This window comes from Populus euphratica, unplaced genomic scaffold (assembly GCF_000495115.2).
Source record: "Populus euphratica unplaced genomic scaffold, PopEup_1.0 scaffold111.1, whole genome shotgun sequence".
NCBI classification, from domain to species: domain Eukaryota; kingdom Viridiplantae; phylum Streptophyta; class Magnoliopsida; order Malpighiales; family Salicaceae; genus Populus; species Populus euphratica.
The window spans coordinates 251,314-274,177 of record NW_011499877.1 but is presented as its reverse complement, the minus strand read 5'-3'; the positions used below and the strand labels follow the sequence as shown (position 1 = coordinate 274,177).

At 34.5% G+C, this 22,864-nt stretch overlaps 1 protein-coding gene across 1 annotated transcript in view; it reads right to left on the bottom strand.

Annotated features, from left to right (window-relative positions):
• The window catches only part of ATM (Serine/Threonine-kinase ATM-like protein), a 56,293-nt gene extending 34,305 nt beyond the window's left edge, over positions 1-21,988 (bottom strand). Inside the window, exons 1-29 of the mRNA XM_011030259.1 lie at positions 21,761-21,988; positions 21,333-21,444; positions 21,078-21,221; positions 20,777-20,938; positions 20,475-20,670; positions 20,172-20,328; positions 19,941-20,080; positions 19,763-19,850; positions 19,228-19,331; positions 16,523-16,621; positions 14,239-14,295; positions 13,900-13,984; positions 11,179-11,253; positions 10,497-10,538; positions 10,264-10,334; positions 9,931-9,979; positions 9,368-9,439; positions 7,783-7,938; positions 7,585-7,674; positions 7,319-7,506; positions 5,987-6,596; positions 5,825-5,896; positions 5,539-5,697; positions 4,376-4,501; positions 3,959-4,086; positions 1,941-2,097; positions 1,787-1,833; positions 1,647-1,710; positions 1,259-1,333 (exon numbers count right to left, since the gene is read on the bottom strand). Of these exons, the coding sequence (XP_011028561.1) occupies positions 1,259-1,333; positions 1,647-1,710; positions 1,787-1,833; positions 1,941-2,097; positions 3,959-4,086; positions 4,376-4,501; positions 5,539-5,697; positions 5,825-5,896; positions 5,987-6,596; positions 7,319-7,506; positions 7,585-7,674; positions 7,783-7,938; positions 9,368-9,439; positions 9,931-9,979; positions 10,264-10,334; positions 10,497-10,538; positions 11,179-11,253; positions 13,900-13,984; positions 14,239-14,295; positions 16,523-16,621; positions 19,228-19,331; positions 19,763-19,850; positions 19,941-20,080; positions 20,172-20,328; positions 20,475-20,670; positions 20,777-20,938; positions 21,078-21,221; positions 21,333-21,444; positions 21,761-21,829 (3,594 nt within the window). The 5' untranslated portion in view covers positions 21,830-21,988. The remainder of the gene's footprint in view (positions 1-1,258; positions 1,334-1,646; positions 1,711-1,786; positions 1,834-1,940; positions 2,098-3,958; positions 4,087-4,375; positions 4,502-5,538; positions 5,698-5,824; positions 5,897-5,986; positions 6,597-7,318; positions 7,507-7,584; positions 7,675-7,782; positions 7,939-9,367; positions 9,440-9,930; positions 9,980-10,263; positions 10,335-10,496; positions 10,539-11,178; positions 11,254-13,899; positions 13,985-14,238; positions 14,296-16,522; positions 16,622-19,227; positions 19,332-19,762; positions 19,851-19,940; positions 20,081-20,171; positions 20,329-20,474; positions 20,671-20,776; positions 20,939-21,077; positions 21,222-21,332; positions 21,445-21,760) is intronic.
• Between the last annotated feature and the right edge of the window lie 876 nt (positions 21,989-22,864).

The following is a 22,864-nucleotide window of genomic DNA, read 5'->3' as shown; positions in this document are numbered from 1 at the left end:
TAAACTATTTTTACATCTTTTAGTTTTAGTTAAACTTTTAGTAAATATGAAAATAAATGGGGGTAATTTCAATACAAGGACCATTTTCAGTTTTTATATTACATGATTTTATGATCAACACTATTATTTGTATTTAAGAAAACTTAAGGGGGCCTTCTCTTGTGAGTAGCTTTAACACTGCCCTTTATGATGGAAACTGAAAAAAAAAAACTTCGAATTTGCAATAGATCTGTCTTGGTATTCAAATTAAGAAATTTATTTATACAAGGACTTTTTGAAGCGTAATAGTCAAACTTGGAAATGGGAAAAAAATGCCATGAAAATTAATGATTCCATCAAATAAAGATCATAGGAGGGAACTTGGATGCAGTCTACCATTCAATGAATATAGGCTCAAGAATTTCAGCCACAAATAAGAAGGGTCAATGCAATGGAAAGAGTTTCTGAAGAGAGCAACTATGATGTCATAAAATCAAACAAAGGAATCAGGTTTGAGCCCACAAACAAAGAGAAGCAGATCTGAGATTCAATTTTCCCAAGCAAACTACATTGTACTTGTTGTTAGCTTGAAAAGAAAAGAATTCAAAAATGGAACTGGAAAACTTCATGGAATAATATCCTGATAAAATCTGGTTATACAGAATTGAATTCCTTAAACTTGCATCAAATAATAGTGTTGATCATAAAATCATGAAGTTTTTCAGTAGTTTCTTTTTGTTCTCATCAGTTTACTTTTTGCAACAGAAGTCATTCTCTGGTACCATCAATGGGGTTGGCCAGCCTGTATCATTTCCAATTCTATGCACTCATATTTTCAAAACTATAAGTTTAGATGAGCACCACCTTTTGACAGAAGAATCCTATGTCATAACAGCTCAAGAGGGATGCATATTTATTCATTGTTTAACAGAGAAAATTTCACTTCAAAATCCATGGTATATCATTCCCTGAGTTTGATGTTTCTAGTAGAAGTGCTAAAACAATGGGCGCATTCTAGCTCTAGTACTTGAGCAAACAATTAGTGAAAGCTGTTCTTTCACAACATTTTTTATTATGACTAAATTTCCCTTTCCTCCTATAAAACAAAAATAGATCTAGAAATTTCCATCTCTGAAATAAAAATATATAAAAAAAATACCTTGCAGTTGATTTTGTTCATTAATGATAGAAAAGATACATAATATATCTGCAACTGAATGCTTTATGGGTAGCTAACACACATTTTACGAGTAATTATATTACACTGGATTTAAAGTACCTCAACAAGTGCCACTAAACTAACATCGCAAGTGACCCAGTAGAAGAGTATTGATCCCAATAGCTGCTCCAAGTACTGAAAATATATAAATAAATAAAGATTAAGTACAAATATAGATGACATGTCAAACATTTAAAAACTATAAAGTAATAGAACTAAAAAATCCAGTTGACTTCTTGGGGGGGAGGCTGTAAGAATCAGAGTGCATAACCAGACAGTATATTCCTCCTCAAGAGCGAGCTGAGAATGGAAGAACAATCGAAGTGCAACTGAGGATCACTTTGATGTACTGCCCTCATTAAAATAATTATCGTCCCGAGAGACTCTTACTCAGCACTAAAAATGCAACATTAAAAATCAAATTACAGGAGAGAACTACTATCATAACCTTGAACCTGGTCGCATAGTTAAGCTGCCTTGACAGATTGTCGAGTGCCACATGCACCAATTCCCTGAACCAAAAGGTGAAGACATCAAGAAACTAATTATGCCTCATTACAAACAACAAAATAAGGTGGAATAATGTACCTATGACCAGGGTCAATGGCAGAAATCACGCACATCATGAAAACAGCCTGCACATGTCACATCAATCAGCCCTTTAAAATGCAGAGACTTATAAACCCTATCAGACAAGTGAAGTTTAAACGAATTAGAAATCTCGGCCAGAAGGAAAGATTACCTCCACCTCTATTTTCTCACTATGCAAAGCAAGATGCATAAGTGTAACAATAACAGTTTCCATTTTTGGTGTGGGCTGAGGACCACAAGCTAGGACCTCCTTTGCAGTAACAACTTTTCCTTTTAAGGGAATAACCATTGCAACACCAAAGTTTGAACTGGATAAAAATATCCAATAAGTATCCTCGATTTAAATGCCATGACAAAAATGGAGAAAAAAGGTTGATGGTGATAAGAAAGTTGTGGGGCCAAAAAAAATAACTAAAAGAAGAAAGTATTACTAGAGAAAGTAGAATGCACCTTGTAGAATAAGAATTCCATACAAAAGGTGAAGAAAATTGAGCTAAACTCACTATACAAGAGCACTCCAATCCTACTTAACATTATTTGGGGAAGCACCCCTAAAGATCCCCAAGGCCAAACACCATAAGGATGTAAAATATCTTTCCTGTCCTCAATTGCCTCCAAGTACCAGTTTTCTATATCCAAAAGCACAATAACTGCAGAAAAAACACAACACCCAATGGATATCCTGCAACCACTGGACATGCCAGACCAATTTGTCATCCTCCTCTGGATCAAACATGACTCACCTACTACATGAAACTAAGCTAAATAGAGAGTTTAAGCATGTCTACCATTTACCTGACACCTTTGACATTATACTATTCAAATCTCCAAAAATATGGACCATCAATGGCAACCATTCACAAATCTATTAATATATGGTCAAAAAGAAAAAATTGCCTCAGGTAAATTTGAATTCCGGTAACTAAATTAAAGATTAGAAAACAATCAGCCATCACAAAGCATAAAAAGCTCACTAAAGTTTCACCATCCTTGGACGCAAAGCAGACATAAAGTGAATGTCCAGATTGGCTGATGATAGCTGCCACCATATCTTCCCACACCCCGATCACCTCACAACCAACTTCAGTGGTACCCATGAGACCACGACCCGCTAACAGGAAGATTGCAGCATCAAAATCATTCATTAACTCAGCATCCCACTTGCATAAGCAGTACTAGTTTTTGAAAAATTTCTAAACAAGCAGATATTAAAGAAATATACCAATGGGCCTAGTGATCTAGTGGTAGGCACCTCTTGCTTAGTGCAAGATGTGTTGGATTCAACTCCTAGTGGAGTTCAATCACATCTGTTCACCTTCGCAGTAGCACCATAAAAAATAGTTACGAAAGGACTCAAAAATGAAGAAGCCATTTGGATAGAAATTGCTTGTTGGAAACTCTAAAATTTTTCTCCACTAAAAAACTCATGACTACTGACATGGTACAGCTCCAAAGGATCCTATTATTTACCACTTGGATCTATTATGTTAATTAAATTGAAGTCAAAGCAAAATTGGATTATAAAAGGCATTGCAAATTATATAGCATAGTAGTTCCTATACTGCAAGCTTGGAATGAATATCAAAAGCAATCAACAGACAAGAAATTGCAATGGACAGGAAAAAAAAGGCTAGAAAAGTAATCATTTTTTTAACATGAACATTTGCTGCATCAGAAAATGTTCGAAGTTCAGAGGCTAGAAAATGATGGAATCACAAATATTTCAAATAGATTGCAGTGACTGCATATAATATACAGGGCAAAAACATGAATATACGATCACTCTCTCATGCCATAAAAATCCATCACAGAACAATCAAACAATTCCTCAATATCCCATTGGAAGATATAATTGGAAGTTCCTATTACATTGACGCATGATTTGACAGATGTAGCAAAGATACTACTATATTAACATCACTTAACAACCAAGACATGGTAGAAAAAGTGAGAAATGTGCTATACTGCAATACTTCATTTGCTATGACAAGAACGAAAAATTTGAGTTGTTAATGCATATGAATAATATGCAATGGCAATAAGAAGTTTGCACATATCTTGAGAAATAAGTGTGACAACGAATATGAAAAAGAATGTTTTACAAGTGGAAGGAAAAGAAACCTGAATAAATCATCAAGAGGATATAGCAAATATTAAAAGGAAACCTACCAAATATCCAGGGAGAGCTCATCGTGACCATCCCAAGTTTGGAATAAAACACCAATCCGCCGAGCCAGTGAAAGCCTAACTCGATAGTCGGGATCTTTAAGCATCAAGAACAGCCTCTCTATCATTGTCTATAAAGATTGCAACAGGGCAATTACACAACAAAGAATAAAAAGGACATGCAGTTTCAAGTTATAAAAATATAAGAAATAGCTAGCAAAACCCTAGGATTTTTAGGACAACAGCAATGAAGGTATGGCATGTATCCATTGGGGAGATCGGGGGTTCTACAAAGTCTTGAGTTTTTATGCATCAGCACATTCATGCTTTCATAGTTTAATTACAGCCCACCAAACATCATGCCATGCATATACAATCTCTAAATAAAAGGTATCGCTGTCAGTGTCAGCCAGTAGTCACCTGACCAATTTGAGGACTGAGTAAGACAAAATCACAAAAGCAATCAATAAGCCTAACACGCCCTGACCAGTCAAGAAGCCCAAATTCTGCTATTTTATTAACCAGTTCTCCAAGATGTACGAGACTCTGCAATAAAACAGTCACACCAACTTCAGTTTTAGCATAAGATTGACCCCAACCAACATGTGAGACAGCATGATTCTAGGGATAGAATTTCAGTAAGATAATCCTTACACACTTTATCAAGATGATCAAAAACCAAGTCATAACTGAGACTAGTATGTTTGGGGCAGAGACATCAACACAAATTATAGAGGCACCAAATGGAGATAAAGACACACACATATAAGTAGCAGGGTACAACAGTAAAAGAGCATGAGTTGTTATAAATGGAATGTGCCAGATGCAGACAGAAGGATGGAAACATTAAAGATAAAATAAAGTTAATAGCTAGGATTCAAACATAAGCAGATGAAAATGACTGTAGAAGACAGTGGTTGCACACTGGAAAAATCACATTTCTTCATTTCTCAAGTCCCAATAATACTATGGTTTAATAACTAAACAGATAAAACTCAATAGATTATACTGGTTTAGAGACAAGTTTCCTGTCTCTATCAGGAAAAGAAGTAGACAGGATGCAAAAATTCTTGGGTAAAAGGTTGTGACAATTTGGTGAAACAATACATGCATCTTCCTCCACAAGTCCCTGTCTCTACAGAACCGAAAATTTCATTTATTCTTGTTTTCCTTAATATGACTTTCCCTCCATAACAAATACAGAACTCCCGCATATCACCATCAGTGTGTATGATGATAATGATGACAACAGAATGCATAAAAGCATGCATGCATCTGGCCAAACATTAGATGCATCTTCGTCCACCAATCACACTCACAGAAAACCCAAATGAACATTTATAGTAAAGAATTAAGACAAGCAGACTCGATGAAGAATTGTGACCCAAAGTTCAGTGCAGGAATTACTTTTACAGAGAAGGACAACAAAAAGAAGGGGAAAATGCTGATTTACTGTGAATTCCACTCTTAGAGATCAATAGTTTTCTGTTTTAACAAAAAGGAAACCAGCTACCATGATTTCTATCTTTCTAATTAAGTACAATCATTTTGCAATGCAAAATAGCACTAAATTTTGTGAATACCAGTTCAGATTCTCTTTTCCATGCAGCTAGAGCAGCTTCCTTTCCAGAACCATCTAAGGATAATAAGGTAGCTAGCAATTGACATGCAGCGACTACTACACCAGAACAGTCCAGCTTAACACTTGCTTGCATCTCAAACATGCTATTCATTGTTTTCACCTACATTTTGAAAGAAAAGGGGAGAGAGAGAGTATATAATTAGAAATGATCAAAAGAAATATAAAATCCTTCAAGCAATGAGTTGCCCGTTACTGCTAACTCTTAATGAATTTCAACCAGACATTACCAAGTCTGTAATTTTTGCAGAAGAGGACCAGTGAAAATGCTGACAGAGATGGTAAAGAATATTCTCACGCACCTGAAATTGTGAATTACAAACAAAAAATAACAGAACTATTAGTGCAAGAACTACTGAAAGCTAAAACAACAGCCCAACTTTGTTAAATACCTTATTGTCACGTTCATTTTCCATGAGCTCAAACAGGACATCCCATGCAACAAAATCTAAAACTGGATGAAAACTTGAAAGAAGTGATATCATACCCAACTTCCACTTCACTGCAGAAAAGGATAGACAAGTGCCAATAATCCCACCAACAGGTAAAATATCCACATCTTGCGTAACTTCTGTCTCATCTAACTCCATGTCCATAATCCTAGTGTTGCTACCCGATGGACCATGTATTTGTAACTTAGAATCAGTTGAAGGTAAATCAGGCAGCAATGGATCTGAATGAGGGCTTCTTACACATTCAGAAAATTGATTGTATACTTCAGCCAGTTCCTTCAAAAGCCTCTCCATGGATTGTGTTATTGCATCATAGAGAACAACATCCAAAGCAGTTTCATCTCTACTTTTGACAAAGATAGGAGAGAATACAAAGCTTCTAAATGAAGCTATAAGAGTGATTTTTAAATTATAGTCAGAGCTAGACCCTGAGCAACCAAGAGCTTGAAGGTCATTGCTGTTTCCTTGAATTGCATTAACAGCATGATCCAACAATTCCAACAAGTATTGACTCATTTTTGAAAGAAATGGTGAAGCCTCTTCTCCTTTCCTGAACGAGCATAAACTATATAGGTTATATATTAAGGGAAAAAAATAGGGAATTAAGGGCAGTGAAGGACAGTTAAGGACAGTGCTTCAAAATCAAAATAGGGAATCTTCAACTGTACAGTTCAAATGCATATAATCTGAAAGATACAAGCAAACACGCAATGCCCTCTACCCAATTCGAATGCATGTTGGGTATAGAAAACTGCCACATTAAAAGAAAAATCATTGTACAGATTCAAAAGAAAACAAGAAAAAGAAAAGAACAAACAAAGACAGAACCAAAAACAAAAAAGCAAAGAAAAAGAACAGCATAACAGGCATGTAATTGACATGACACATTGAAAACTAAATAAGTATATTTTTTCAAAATAAATAATGAAGATTGAGAATGCATCATAGATGCAGAAAAAATTGATAAAGACAGCCAAGAGGTATAGCCAGAGATTGCAACTGGAGAAAATTCAGAGTGCAATACAAACTAGTCCAGCAGAAAAGCACAGTACCCTCCTAGCAATTAAAGTCAACCATTTTACTGAAGTAAAAATTGCTTAGATTATTCAATTCACCTTTTAATTTTCAGAAATAAAGTATACTCAACGTTGAACTACCTAAATCCAGAACCAGATAGTGAAACTTAATATCAAAACAATTCTCATGAACAAAGAAAAGAAGCAACAAACGGGTTTTCCACACGTCAAGTCAAGTTAAACAGAAAACACGGACCTTGTTAATACTGAGCCATATATAAAATTTGATAATAAAGAGCATGTAAAGAAGACATCTGATAGAGGCCTCTTTTCCATCTCCTTATCTCCTACAGCTCCAAGAATATAGCCCTCCATCTCATGCAACAGCAGATCTCTAAATTGTCGAGGAAGACAGCCACTTTGATGGCCTTGGAATGAAGAAGCCTGCACGTGATCAAATGGGAAGATTAAAAAAGGAAGAAGAGGAGGAAGAAGAAGAAGAACTGGAAAACATTCCATCACCTCAACTCTTGAAAACAAATGAATTTTAGAAAGAACTTCAACAGAACATTCAAAAAGCTCACAAGGCCTTTCCTGTTCACGTTCATCTGTCTGCAAAAACACATCAGATATTGAACTCTCAATGTCAAAGGAACCAACTTGTGTAAATGATGTCCCAAAGTTAAATAGCATTAAGGGAAGATGAACAGCAACAGAAACCTTAACCCAATCATCTGTAGCCTCAAAGCTATCTACAAGAATGTTTGATGAGGAAAACCCTCTGTAAGAATGTGTGAAAGGAGCACAGCCAGCACAAAGAGCATAGACAGCTGCTGGTAACAACAGCACAACATGCTCATTCAATATGGAAGACTCCTACAAAAGAACTCAACTTTACTAAGAAATCATATCAAAAGGTCAAGAAAACACGAAACTTCAAGTAAATATTCCATCATGAACAATAAAAGAGACTCAAGTTGCAAAAAAAATATAATTGGTTTAAATCATTAGAGTGATAATCCTGTGAATATTCCTTCTTTCATTGCAGCCTGAAACAACATCAACTACCATTGAGGTATAAGAGAAATGACTCTAAATGGTGCATTAACTTCCTAAAAAACTGGTTATTGTAAGAAGTATACAAGTTCTAAAGTTTAAGCAATTCCTCTTCTTTTCATTTTAATTTAAGAAAATAAAAAATTGAGAGAGATGTCCAGCCTGTGCCTCAATGGAGGTATTGCAAATTGTTATACAATCCATTATTGAGGTCTCTCTCAAAAACTTAATCTCTTGGGTTGAGTGGTCCTTCGACATGATGTTAGGAGTTTGAATTCTACCACCCTCATTCCCTCTTCTATTTAAAACTTAATAAATTTCAACACAAAGTAGTGGGCCATTGTAAGTTCCAAACCATGCGGCTTTCAATTGAGGTTATTGTAGAGATTATAATGTAAATCAATCTTGGAGCCTCTAGTAATAGTTATCCTTTGACAAACAACAATGAAAATTATTTTACACCCTCACTCAGGTTAAGGTCCAAGCCCAAGCGAACAGTTGAAACAGAATAAACCAAATCAAATCCCAAGAAAGTGGAGTGAGCCTGGAATGTGGTTAAACAACTGGAATGTGGTTAAACAACTAAACCTGACAAAGTCGCAATGGAATTGTGTACCATGTTCAAGCATGCAAGCCCAAAGCTTAGACTATTAGGTCGGTTACAGACCCATAATTTCACCTTATTAAGCATAAACTTAACACAAGTTAATTATGATTCAACTTCAATGATTACAATGTGTTTCAGTGGTGACAACATTCTAACAAGGCACCTCAAGAAACTCGGAAGCTTCCACACCATGTTCTACAAGTACGATAGAGACTTTTAACAGATATTGGTTGTGCTTGTGGAGAAATCCAACAAAATGAATCACCAAAACTAGATCAAACAAAGACGTCATGTAAATGCATAATAACCTTCAGAACAAGTAATATGTGGACACATCAGATTCTAAGCTTAAAGCATGCTTCCTCACTTTGAAGAAACAGATTTCAGTGGTATGACATTTCCTCCACTAGATAAAAATTTCCTAATTTAGTATCATCTCAAGGAGGAAAAGTGACGAAGATATCTGGTGGTCACTAACACTACAATATTAACACATCACGATATTAAGAGCCCACCTTCACATATAAGATTATGTGATTAAATGTAAGAAAATATAAACTCAAAAAATAAAAAACACGAGCAAGAATATTGGAATAAAAGACAATGTTGCTGTCACCAATGAGAGTTATACAAGAAATGGACCTTCCAATTAAAATAGCCTAAAATTGCTCTTAACAGATTCTTCCGGAGATGTAAAGAGTCACGAAGGTCACCCTGCAGACATAGTGGTTCAACATGTTAGACATAGTATCATCATTGGGCAATAAATCCTCATTCAAAGTTCCATGCATTAAAATCTAGAACCACAAAAATAGAGATTGAATTAAGGTAGATGCCCCTGCAAATCTGGTCCTATATACTTGGCAAAGAATATGTACCCAATCAACTAGGGTATTTTATTGCAAAATCGCTGTTTTAACTCCAGCAACAAAGGGGAGGTCGAGCTTAATATTTGTTCAATGACATATTTAGCAAGGCAATGTTATGTGCATCGATAACATCTCAATCAAAATAACAAATGGGGTAAGTGATACTGATATAAGCATTCTTAAGCATATCAAAGAATAAGAGAATAAGACAGCAAAAGAGCAGAAAAATACCAGGTAAGATACTATGCAACAACCACATAAACACAGAAATGAGACGATGATGAAGTGAAATTCAAACAAAAAAAAAATCACAAGATCCCAGCCTAAGCAACTTACTTGAGAACCCTTATGAGAAAAATAGCACACAATGAAATACAAAACAGACCTGGATTGGCAAGATAACAAAACAATCAGTAAGATATCTTAACAAAAATAACATCAGTAAATGGTCATGTAATATAATGATAAAACGCTAGCCTTTAATAAAGATGATAATTTTTTGCTTTCATGAGGAGCAAACATTCTGTACACCTAGTGCAGTGTAGCCTCTAAAATATTCATAAAGATCCTATCTTGAACAGGTTTGGCTAGCTTAGTTGACCTTTTGAAGAAAAAAACATAATAACTATCTTTCTGTCCATATATAGTTAAACATAAAGATACACTTGCATTGATGGCGTCCGCTTAAATAACTTAAGATCCCATACATCTGGAGGCACAGCACAAGTGCTCATTAGATCCTGAAGGAAGAAATTAGGATATGAAAAATTAGAAAAAGAAATGTAGGAGAAAAAATTGCAGTCCACTAAAATCATGATACTCAAGAATGTACTAGCTAGTAAATAAGGTCATTTATAAACTGAAAGAGTAAAAAACATAGTCTAAAATGATAGATTACTCACACTTGATATGATGCTTCCCAGTAACAATAAAGCAGCATCAGCCTGCATCAGTTCATACAAATGACCATGAAAAACAGTATTTTAGGGGGGGGGACAGTTTCCCAATTAATAGGCAACAACATTATTGAAAACAATAGTAATGTTTCCTCTAAGTTGTTCAGTGCTACTATTTTATGAACACCACCTTCCCAAACCTCCCACATTCCCCATCCTCCCCACCCCCCCCTTCTCCTTTCCTCTCCACTACGCTTCTGCAGTCATCACCGTACTTCAAGCACTGCAGCAATCCATACAGCAGTAGAAAAATGTGCTGCTGTGCCACTGGAATTGCAATAGTATTCCCACAACTGTTTCTTTTACTGCACAAATATCCATATTGTAATAAAAGTGCCTGCTTATTTATAGCTCTTGAAACTAATGATCTTAACAACATTTTTCCTCATCCAGTTTTCTCCATAAAACATAATTTAAGAAGAAAATGGCATTTCGTTAGGAAACAAACCATCAAAATCCATAACAGTTTCAGATCCTATGTTCTGACAATGGATTGTGAAAATTTCTTTTCTTGTCCACTTTGGAACCAAGCCACAGCTATCCAGTATGTGAGAACTCACAGCAAAACCAATTTTACTGAGCAGCTTATAATAAAAATAAACAAAAAAAGATAAGCACTGAAACTTACAACAGAATTTAGATTACTGAATGTCAGCAACCCACGAATGAGACCACTCCATATCAGTTCCCAGCCACGGTCCAACTGCATTATTGGCCAATGAACAGCTCAATGGTGGCTTCAATAAATGAAGTGAAACTCACAAGTAAAAACATGTAAACAGCATTGCAGAAAGACATAATTGTTCAGTGATGGCATTTCATGGTTAGATGAACAAAGAAAAGCTGCATTTCAAATCTCAGACATTGTAGAATAGCACCACTAACATGAAAGAAAAGGACAGGACCAAATAATTCTCAAAACTCAATATGAGAACTGAATTTTAACTTGTTTTGAATAATTGTGCAGTACTCAAATCAGCAAGATTTGCAAAGATTGAAACAAAATCTTAGCATCTCTTAAAATGGCATATCAATGGCTTTGTTCTGTTCGATGGAGAAATCAAAATTTCCACTAGAAGACTAACTTATAGCAGTTTTCACCTCATCCACTTGCAGCCTGAAAACCAAAATCTTACACCAACACCACAGATGCCAAGTACACATTTCCCTGGTTAAACTAGGAAAGTTTCTTTAGAAGTGAAAGAGTATTTGTGAATGAGAGCATAGCAAATGGGAGATGCTTCAAAAAGAAAAACTGAACCAAAAGAATTGAGAGACGAGGCATTCAATCCCATTGAATATCAACCAAGATAACATGTCAAAACACCACTTAAGCAGCATCTTATATGGAACCAAGAATTATCCTTTGCCCACAAAAGTTGTCCAAGTGTAGAGCAGTCCAAAAGCATCTGTTACACCAGCAAATAAAGCACAGCTACAAAATGTCTATGATCCTACACAGGCCACCATCCAAACCCCAATGTTCATCTTAATGATGTTTATAACAGCTCTGAAGCACTTTTAGGCAAGATTTTCAAGAAATGGTAAGTTCAGTATTTCATATTTCATGCAGAGTTCAAACATGAACAATAGAAGTAGAGCTTAAATTAAGATCCAGTGCAAACAGGATTAATTGAATGGCCAATGATGTGCCATGACAACAGTGTGGTCCCAATTAATGGATTTCTTGCATCCAGATTCAGCTGGTCCCATGGGTAATGAAATAAAGCCATTTACAGACTTTAAAGTTGACATAGAACAATTATCCCAAGAGTTCATGGGTCAGATTGAAAAGGCCAAGCCTGGAAAGAAACTCGCAAAAAAACCCAAAAGCATCTCACATGAAGTTACTATTTTCTTGTTCTAATTATTTTACTAGTTAAAATTTTTATTATTTGTTTACTACTTAGCTTAGGACATTTAATAAATTACTATTTTCCTATTTAGGAATCCTAATGCTAGATGGATTCCATTAACTAAGTTTGTTTTAATTAAGAATCCTTTCCTATGAAGGATTTTAGTTTTATTTAGGAATCTTTCACAATAAAAGGTTTTAAAACTAATATAAATAGGGATATTTAGTTTATTTATAAAGATAAAGACTATTATTTAGATTCAATAAAAAATTTCAGAGAATTTTCTCTAGATTCCTCTAGAGTTTCATCTTTAATCTTCATTATACGGTACATCAGGTGGTATTAGTGCATGTCAATATTTGGATCAATAGCGAACCGTGAAGAGAATCGTGGGGCAGTTGGTGGCAACCATCTTTGTGAGAGTGACCAAGGGATGCAAGCTTTTTAGGATCAACTAGATCATTATTCAATAGGGATAGCAACTTTAAAGGAACGAGTTCAAACTGGGTTTGGTGGCATCAACACCAAATTTAATGACCTTAGAAACAATCTTTGAGGCACTAGGGTTGCGTAAACATGAACCGAGAAAGAAGAAAAGCATGTGTTGAGGACGAAGCCCTTGGCCAACTTGTCATAAATCAGTTCATGCAAAGACTCATGATCAGTATAACTACAGGGTCTTCATATGATCAAGAAGATCTACTTTGGCTGATGGGAGGCATAATCAGGAATCTCAAAGAGGAGAGGAACGAGCTTGGAGACTTAACTCTAGACCTTACCTTAGACCTATTTCTGAAATCCCACCTAGACAACCATTTGTCTATGTGAAGGGTGTTGGTGAAGATGAACTTGATGGAGGTCGTGGGACCTTGTTAGATCAACACAAACAACCACAATTCGAGAGATAGAAAAAGATCAACGTGATTGAATATCAGTATGAGCAAGAACCTTTCAATGCCGAGGATGTTATACGTGAACCTAATGGAGATGATGAAAAAGATCTATATGATGATAAAGATCTTACAAGCAAGGAGAAGGAGGACATGGTGGTTTCTGACAAGTCTTCAAGAGATATTATGAAAGATTATTTTGGTGTTCCTTTAAATACAAAAATTGAAGTATTAGAGGACATAGATGATGATGATGAACTCAAGTTTGAAGTAGAAAAATATGGGAAGGAACTACAAGTGGACTTCATAGGAACAAAAAGTATAACATCAAATATGGATTTTTTTCTTATTATACACGTACCATAAATTAAATTTTAAAGTTCACAAGTCAAAGACATGTTACTTCGTGAATAAGTTGAGTAAATTCAAAGTATTTGTTCCTTTGGAGTGAAAGAGTTTAATTTCTGACAGATAACTTAAGAACAAGTTTTTCTAACAAATAAATAGTGGAAAGTGAAACAAGACAGTATCATAATACAAATATTGCACATAGATATGCTTAATCTAAAAACGAAAAGACAAAAAGGGTGAGGAAACAAATACCTCTTTGGAGGGGAGAGAGGGTCTTGATAAAATCTCTGATTGGGCATCTGAAAGCAACATAACACTAGAGAGTTCCTGCAAACTCCTAGGAATGCAAATAGATACACGCATGAGCACAAAGAGAAAGGAAGGGGAAAAAAAGGAAAGATAATGTAAAACATCTAAACAATTTTCACCTAAATGAATAAAACAATACGAACATGGAAATATGCAATGGGATAAAATCATAAAAAAAGATCCTCCATTACAGGGGTAGAGTTTTCATATAATTTCGAAAAACACACTGCATTATGCAGTTAAAGGAAAGGTGATACATGAATAGTGAGAAGGGAAATATACCGCAAAGTCCACAGCAAACCATCATAAGCAAGCCCCATATTGGCATCGCTCAATATTCTGCAACATATTCCAAATTAGCAATTCAGCACTTGCAAAGAACTTAAGCCCCCAAAACTTTATACCAACAGTTACAGCAAGTCATGAACAAAAACTGACGCTACAATTGCACATAGGGATATCTACTACTAGTTAAACTAGCACATGATATGTACCCCTTCATTACAAAAATAATTATTTTAATACTTCTCATTAAAACTATAAAATTAAAATATTGCAATAAAGATTTCCATTTAATTTTCTTTATGGTCATTTATTTTTGTTTCAATTGGAATATAAATTTTATATCATCATATAGATACTGTTTGTGCAATTTCAGAATTTTATAAATAAAAAAATCTGTATATTGGGTTAGTGATGAATTAAGGAAGCTAAAAAGTAGAAAGAATATTTTGTATCATATTATAGACAGATTTAAACTCCAGCTTGCAAAGTATAGCCAGTCTAGAGCCTGAAAAGGGGGGGGTGACACCCATTGTAAGAATTTGTCACATATTAGGTATCAATCCTGTTTTTGAGAGTATCTGTAAAGCTGAAACCAACTATTTTGGGATTTAATGCTTTGTTGTTGTTGTGTAGTATAGATAGATTTTGTATATTTTAAACCATCAGGTAAATGATCTTTACATTATTATCAATATTTTTTCATAGATGGGAAAGTAAAAGGTGGAGTAATTATAGAACGTGACTCATTGTGTGCTTCTTTTAATTGGTAAATGCTACTTTAGACATAAGAACAAAATACTAGGATTATTTAACCTAGTCAATCGTTTCAACAGCTTGCACTTTTACTTATAGTATAGATTAGTTGCCATTCAAGGCCCAGGGAACAACAAAATTATTGAAAATAATAAATCAGACAATTATGCCCCAACATGTATGAACCTCAATGAGTTGATAAATACATACATGATACAACCGTGCAACCTTTTATAACATAGGTAAATTGATCAGTGTACTGGGGCATTCTCAATCTAAGATCAAGATCACAAGAAGGAGTTCATATAGTGATTTATACATAAAAAAGATGTATTGCAAAATCCAAATAAAATGCCCATAGATGGATGTACATTCATTCACATACTGATCTTTTTTAATAATGCATAGACCTTGATTGTTAACCAGTTAGACAAGTAAAATTTGCCTAGGCTGCTAATCATCGTCAAGCATCTGATATGCATACGGTCCTCAGTTTTGTTATGACAAATTTTCCACTGGCTGTTTTGTGCCTTAAAACCCTCCTCTCTAGTATGATTCTCTCTCCACAACTACTAAAATGGATTAATATCTTCATTTTATTTTCTTTTCTTTTTTTTGGGAGGGGAGGCCTCATCAGGTAACCATTCACAGTTTGTAGCCTTCACACTCAATCACAAATGGCCTGGTTTACTGTCAATAACTGCTGTTGAAGCATTGGCCACATAACCAAAAACTCTGCCAAGAAGCTCAGCCAGCAAAAATTCTGTTTGCTGCAAACCATTATCACAGCAAAAGACACCAAACAGACAAACTTAGATGCTGATTGCAGCAGCATTTTAGATACAAAACGTATTTTTGCAGCTAAATTTACTGTGAATGAAACCAAGATTGAAAGCCCAAGGAGTTGCAACCAGGACTTCACTGTTGATCATCAAACAAGTTTGTTGCAAACTTTTATGGTACTAATGAGAGCTTTTATGGTACTAATAAGAGCAATTTTTCGGCCAAATATAATTCTTTTAGTACGCCACACAAATTATCATGCGTTGATATAACAAAAGTTTGAATGGCCTTCTTATCTGTTGTAAATCTTGCTAGGAATTTTATGGATCTTCCATTCTTAGTAACTGCTTTTCACCTCTAATGCATTAATGTTTCTACTAGAACTTGGTTAATCTAACTCCCACCATAATGATCTCATCCCTTGCTCGTTATTGGACCGACCATCACCTTGGAAAACAAATGGGTAAGCTTGGCTCAATGATTTTATTTGGTTTTGAACACTGGTTTATTGATTAGTGAACAATGACAGGGTGGCTTTACTGGTTAGGAAGGTAATCCAACATATCAGATGTTCAATGTAAGAAAAATAGTAATACCCAAGAATTCCTAAATTCCAATGCATACAGCTTTTTCAAGGAATGCATGAATGGTGTGCTTGTAAAGTGAAATATAGAAGACTCATTAGACCAAGTTACCACAAAAAAATTTAAAGACAAACAGAATTACGCCAGAACATGACAGTTACCTCTCAAAGCTTGTGGAAATGCCTTCAAACCAGTAAACAAAAAGATCCTTGCTCATGCGATTGTAGTAGTTACGAATAAGACAACAAAATGCAGCATTCCTGAAGCATGGGAAGTTAGTCTATTATAGTAATTATGCAAGAATGACAAGGATATAGAAAGAAGTTGAGTGAGAGAGGATTTGAGAAAGAAACAAAGATTTGAGGGAAGCTTGGATGATAAAAGCACAAGATATATCTCAATCAACTTCATCAATTCTGAGAAATCAACTTGATCACTTTTGGATGCATGACTATATTTAAATGATCCAATATGACATCATTTCCTCCAGAACACATCAACAAACAAATAAACTGACACCTTATTAAAGAGAAAAGTATCAATAAAAGAAAAATCATTGCGCATGATGTACCACAAAAACCTTCAAGGGTGACATAGGACTTGAAAATTGGTAGCAGAAACCCGGAGATCATTATAGCATATTATAATTTTATTATTTTATTTGTGTGGTATTAAAATATAGGCATGAACAGAAGTTTTATGAATATTTTCATCTAGAGTAAAAAATAGTAAAAAACAATAAAAAAAGGATAAAATCAAGGATCTAATTTAATATAACTTGATAAATTTGATGTACTTTTAGTATTGTTTAGATTTTAATTATTGACTTTTTTGGATCTATTTTTAAGCAATTTTAGAGTTTGAATAATCAAAATAAAGCATCAATAAGCCACTAGATGGGTTAGGAGTTATTTAAGAAGATTATTTTATATTATTTAAGGTTTTATGTGATTTATAGAAAGGCATTAATTAAAAAAGGCAATTAACCAATTTTTTTTAAATATAAAATAGTTGAATTTATTGGCATATATTTTGTATTGTGACATTAAAAATTAAATATTTTTCTTTTATATAAAGTCTTTTTTTAATTTTGATGTGTAAAATTTTGTTGAGGCAAGACAATATATTTGATATTTATCAATAAAATCCTCGTGATATATGTGATGATTATTAAAATCTAAATATATTTCTGTCGAATCAAAAATTTCAACCTAGAGTTTAAGCTTTTATATATGTGTAATTATTATTTTTAAATTTTCAATTAGGTTTTGGACCTTATTTATTGAAATCGGAACCAAGGATGTAATTTGTAAAGTGGATTTTTTCAAAGAAGCTGGCATCATAAATTCCAAACTAATATAATTAATTATTTGGATATATGATATGACATATGAACAAAGTATAACATCTAATTAAACTATTGAAGTATGTCAATGGCTACAAAATATATGAAGAACACAAACAAGTGGTCAATAAGTTTTGCTAATATCACTGCCATTTGTCCATGTTATTTTGATAAATACATTATGTTGATGCAGAAGCCCTCTTTTCAAATAATATCCATGACGTTGGCTTGCAAAGATAATAAAGACTTCAAGATTGTGATTTCATAAAAATGGGAACATTAAAAAGTCGATGCAACATCAGTGCTACTCAGAAAATAAGTTTGACAGCCATATACCAACGTAAGGCATCACATGGAAGATATTTTTCTGTTTGGCAGATATTTGAAGCTCAGAACTGTCCCAACCACACCCTTTTTGGGTCTAAGCCATCATTTGTCCCTCTACACTTCAAATTTTTTGATTGGGTCCTCTACTGTTTTTTTTTTTTTAATTGAGTCAAGTTCTGTCCAAGTTGACCGTTAGTCAACAAAAGTGAGCCAACATGTGTCAATTTATAAATGAAGGTATAAAAAATGATGTTAATTTGTGAGATAAATAAATTTAAAAATTAATAAATAAATAAACAGTTATTACACAAACTGATAAAATTCAAAAATTTATTGACATTTTTTTTATGAAATTAGTCATTGATTAATTAAAAATCCACGAAACTAAAAAAAGAAGTGACCACATCCAAAATCACAGTTAGCGCGTTTTAAAATCAAAGCAGCAAAAATAAAGCCTAGCCGAAGTTGCTCAAATGCTCAATCTTTAAGACTATAAAGTTTCTACCCCAAATGAAATTAGATCTGACCAAACCATCTAGTCACACCACTAGCCTCCCTCTGCCTCCACCTAGCACCTTTCTCTCCACCACTGCAGTAGTCCCCCACTACCCTCCTCCACCTGCCACCAAAAAACCATTACAAAGATCTTTTTTTTGATGAATCCATTACAAAGATCTAATCTTTGTCATGAAACTCCACTCTCTTTAAACCAACCAGACCAACACCAACACTTATACCCACAAAAAAATGAGACCCCGGAACCAAAATCAAAAGACAAAACACAAATCTTCAATCCCCCTTCAAAATCACATGAATCTCAAAGAAACCATAGTTCACTTGCTTGTAAAAGATTGTTGGAACTTTCTCATTTAAATTTAAAATTATTTTCACGGCTAATGTATTTTTAATTGGAAAAGGACATGAATCAATCATATATTGACTCGATTTTATAGACTAGTGGTCAACTCAAATAGAGGTACCACGTTATAGAAATTGTATAATGCACAGGGATATCAAACCCAAAACAGTAGAGGGACCCAATCAAAACAGTTTGAAGAGTACAAGGACAACTGATGCAATATTGTACGATATAAAAGTTACTATATACATGAACCGATAAATTATAAGTTCCGTGCATGTTAAATCACTAAAAGAAAGCAGTATTTCAAACAGTGTTTGCAGGTTGAGACTAACCATAGCCATTTTCCTTTCATAAGTGCCTCCTTTAAAAGGACTGCTGCAGACTCCCTCTTGACCCGCTTTTCGGTTGATGGTGCTTTAGCTGTACTAGCACATGCCTAAGAAATTCTTTATCCCATCAGTGACCTTGGCTTATATCCAGCTCATAACAGTGAATAAATTTATGAGACAGTGATCCAAATTCCAAACCTCTGCTTCTCCAACACTCATGCACAAAGCACACATATAGATATCATTGACAGAAATTTTAAACTGCTAGACTAAACAAACAATCATAATTTCTGCCACATGACCACAGGATTTCCCAGGATTAGAAACTGCCCACAGGATTTTCCAAGATTTAGAAACTGTCTACCATCCAAGTTCCATATATCAGTTTGAGTAATGTGCAGCATGCATTGTTTTGTGATACTTGAAACAATTACCACATTTTCATAACAAATGAAAAATCCTACAGCAGAGAGTGCAGCATGCAAATCATTTCAAACAATAAAACACCAAGTGCTTGCATCTTGAGTAAAATAAATACCTTATAAAATACTAGGGCGGCAAGTTCTATCAAACCACGTTGTGAACCACTCAAAGCTCCAAACTTGCAATCCTTGGTTGCATCTGACCTGGAAACAACATCCAAGGCAACCCATTTTAACCAGACCAGTTAACTCCATAAAGAAAAAACCATTGACAATTCATTCTTAGGCACTTACCTAGGTGCACTTCCACAGGATAAACTGCTTTGATCTAGTTCCTTGCATACCAGATCCAAAAGTTGTTCTACCAGAGAATTTCCATCAGTAGCTCCTCTTGAAAGATTTAACTGCAGCCTCGCATAGAATATAAGAGCATCCTGCAGAAGAAAGCATAAAATAAGCATGTGGCAGATTGTGAAGATCCAGAATAGATAGCATAACTTGCAAGAGAATAGTTGATGTATAAACCTTAAGGCTGCGGTCATGGGTAGTAAGCCAACAACGGAATACAAATTGCTGCACAGCGTTGTGAATCTCCAAAGACTGGGAGCCCAAATTTGGACCATCCTTTAACAAGTATGTGTTTATACACTCAATAAGTTTGCGTGAAATCTTTCCCTCCTCCCTAAGCATATTATAATGAAATGAGAAAACTTGAAATACATTATGGCCAGCAGCTACTTTAACAAATGAATGGTATGAATTTGCAGATCCAAAGGAAAGTAAAATAAAAGAAAACAAGATCCAAGCATGGTTCAATTGTATCTATACCTTACAAAGGAGAAAATCTGAACAAGCCCCTTAACTATGTCCTCCCGAACATCAACAGGGAAATCTCCAGGAGGATTTTCGAAAAGTGAATGGAGTGTGAGTATGCAGCGAAAGAACTCCTCTTTTGGATTACTTTGACTGCTATCATTCCCATCTAAGCTTGTAACCACCTTCTCTATATATAGAAGCACCAGGCCTTTTTCAAAATGAAACAAACTAAATTAGAAAATACCAGGCAGCTTAACATCTTGTAGCAATTAGGAAGAGATATGTGTAGGGTCTAAACAATGCAAAGAACTCACTGCAATAAATCCGGTTCCTCAAGTGCAAACGATAATCTCCAACTGCCAATAGATGCCGGAGTATAATCCCATATTCCAACTGAAAGCTTGGAACATTGCTCAGGACATCCGATATGTGATTAAAGAGTATTTTAACCATGGGTAACAAAGGCAAAGCCTTGCCTGGTAAAAGCAAATTGTGGTGCAAACAAAATCAAATAATGTTTCCTTCACCATCTTGCCTTTTTCTAAGCAAAAAAAATTTTCTTCTATAATTAATCACAAAAATCCCATGAAGACAATGTGGGTTTAAATTCTTAACCTGAAAACTTAGCATCATCTGCTCGTAGAATGACAATTCGCATAGTCTTTGCAAAAACTGCCTTGGGCAATCTCCGTTTGCTGGAAGATATCTCAGATGACACACATTGGACAAGCAATGTGACCAAAAATGGCCATGTTTCCGCTGAAAAAAAAAATCCAACATTTCAAAATCTTCTATACAAACAATAAGTTCATACAACACACTGTAAACACAATCCCATCCAATCTTGCACATATAATTCTTCAATCTTACAGTGAGGTATTTCGTTCGGTTTAAGCTTTGCCGTATTCTGTCCAAGGTACTTGCAAAACCCTATCGATCTTTCACCACCCTCTAGCCACGTATTCAACAACTTTATTCCCTCCTACGCATTCAAAAAATAATTTATCACCATTTGACACTGAATTAAAAATAATAAATAATAAAATCATTCACTTCAAAAAAAAATATAACCGCAGACAGGATTTACAAACAATATAATAAGCGAGTTACAAACTAATTCGTTGTTTTTATCAGTAAGGAGAAAAATGAATATATAAATTTCATCGCGCCTAATTTAAAGTTCAGTTTAGGAAGAGAGAAAAAGGCATTGAAGAAAATCAAAGTCACAATTTCATTTTTATTTTTTGTTTTATTTCATTTTCTGGGAAATAAAACAGAGCGGGGAGGGAGACAGTTACTTCTCGAGCTTTGGCTTTATCTGAGGAGAGCTTGGAGACGACTTCTTGAACATCTCTCGAAGTAACCATCGCCGATGATTTTGGAGGGTTCCAGAGTGAGAGAGATGGCGGGAGAATGGAGCGGGGGTTTTTCTTTTTTCTATAGAGAAAACCTGGGTTTGGAAGTTTACTGTTTTTACTCGCTCTACTTGTTATGGTCGCTGTCAGTTCAATTAGAGAGAGACGACGCCAAGGCGTGGTTTATATTTTATGGAGGTGGACGGACACACCGGACGAGTGGGGGGCATCTTCGCAATTTTATAGTTATTTCTCTGATGCTGCCATTAATTACTTTTTTCCAGATTGATGGGTTTGTGATTGTGAATGGGTTTCATTTGGGCTCGGCCCAGGCTACCAGTATACTTACGAACAACACATTAACGATTGAATGGGTTTGATGGCAATAGGTCGGATATGGAGTGGATATCTATCTTACTCGGCCCATTAGTGGTATTTGTTTCCTATAAAACTATTTTCCCAGAAATTTTATATCAGTTTAAAAACATTATTTCCAGTAAAAAAAAAACTTTTAAGGAAAAGTGTTTTTTTTCTTCTCTCCACTCCATAAAATACTCTCTCCATCTTTAACTAAAAAAATAATGTGATATGGCTAAACTATTATTAAAATCAAATTTTTATTAAATTGTGGTTGGGGTTTTTTATATTTTTTTTCTAATAATTAAGGTGAATAAGAAAAAAATTAGTATTTTAATAATGATAAAATATAATTTAAAGATAAAATATTATTGAATGTGCCAACACGTTAAAGATTCTATTATATTTGAGTGGTGTATAAAACCATTTATTGTGTTTATAGGCGGCCTTTTTTAAAATGGTTAGAGTCATCTCAATGATCTCTCCATCTCTAAATAGAAAGTATTGTATTCCGGATTTTAGTTTGGTGTTGAAATTTTTTTTTTTCTTCCCTTTCCTCTTTGATTGCCATACATGTCCTTTTAAGATTTCAAAGCATCTCTTTAATTTGTTTTTCCTTTAAACTTGATTCATGTTTTTTTTTCTTTTTGTTATTTATTTTATTTAAAAATATTAAAATAGAATTATTTT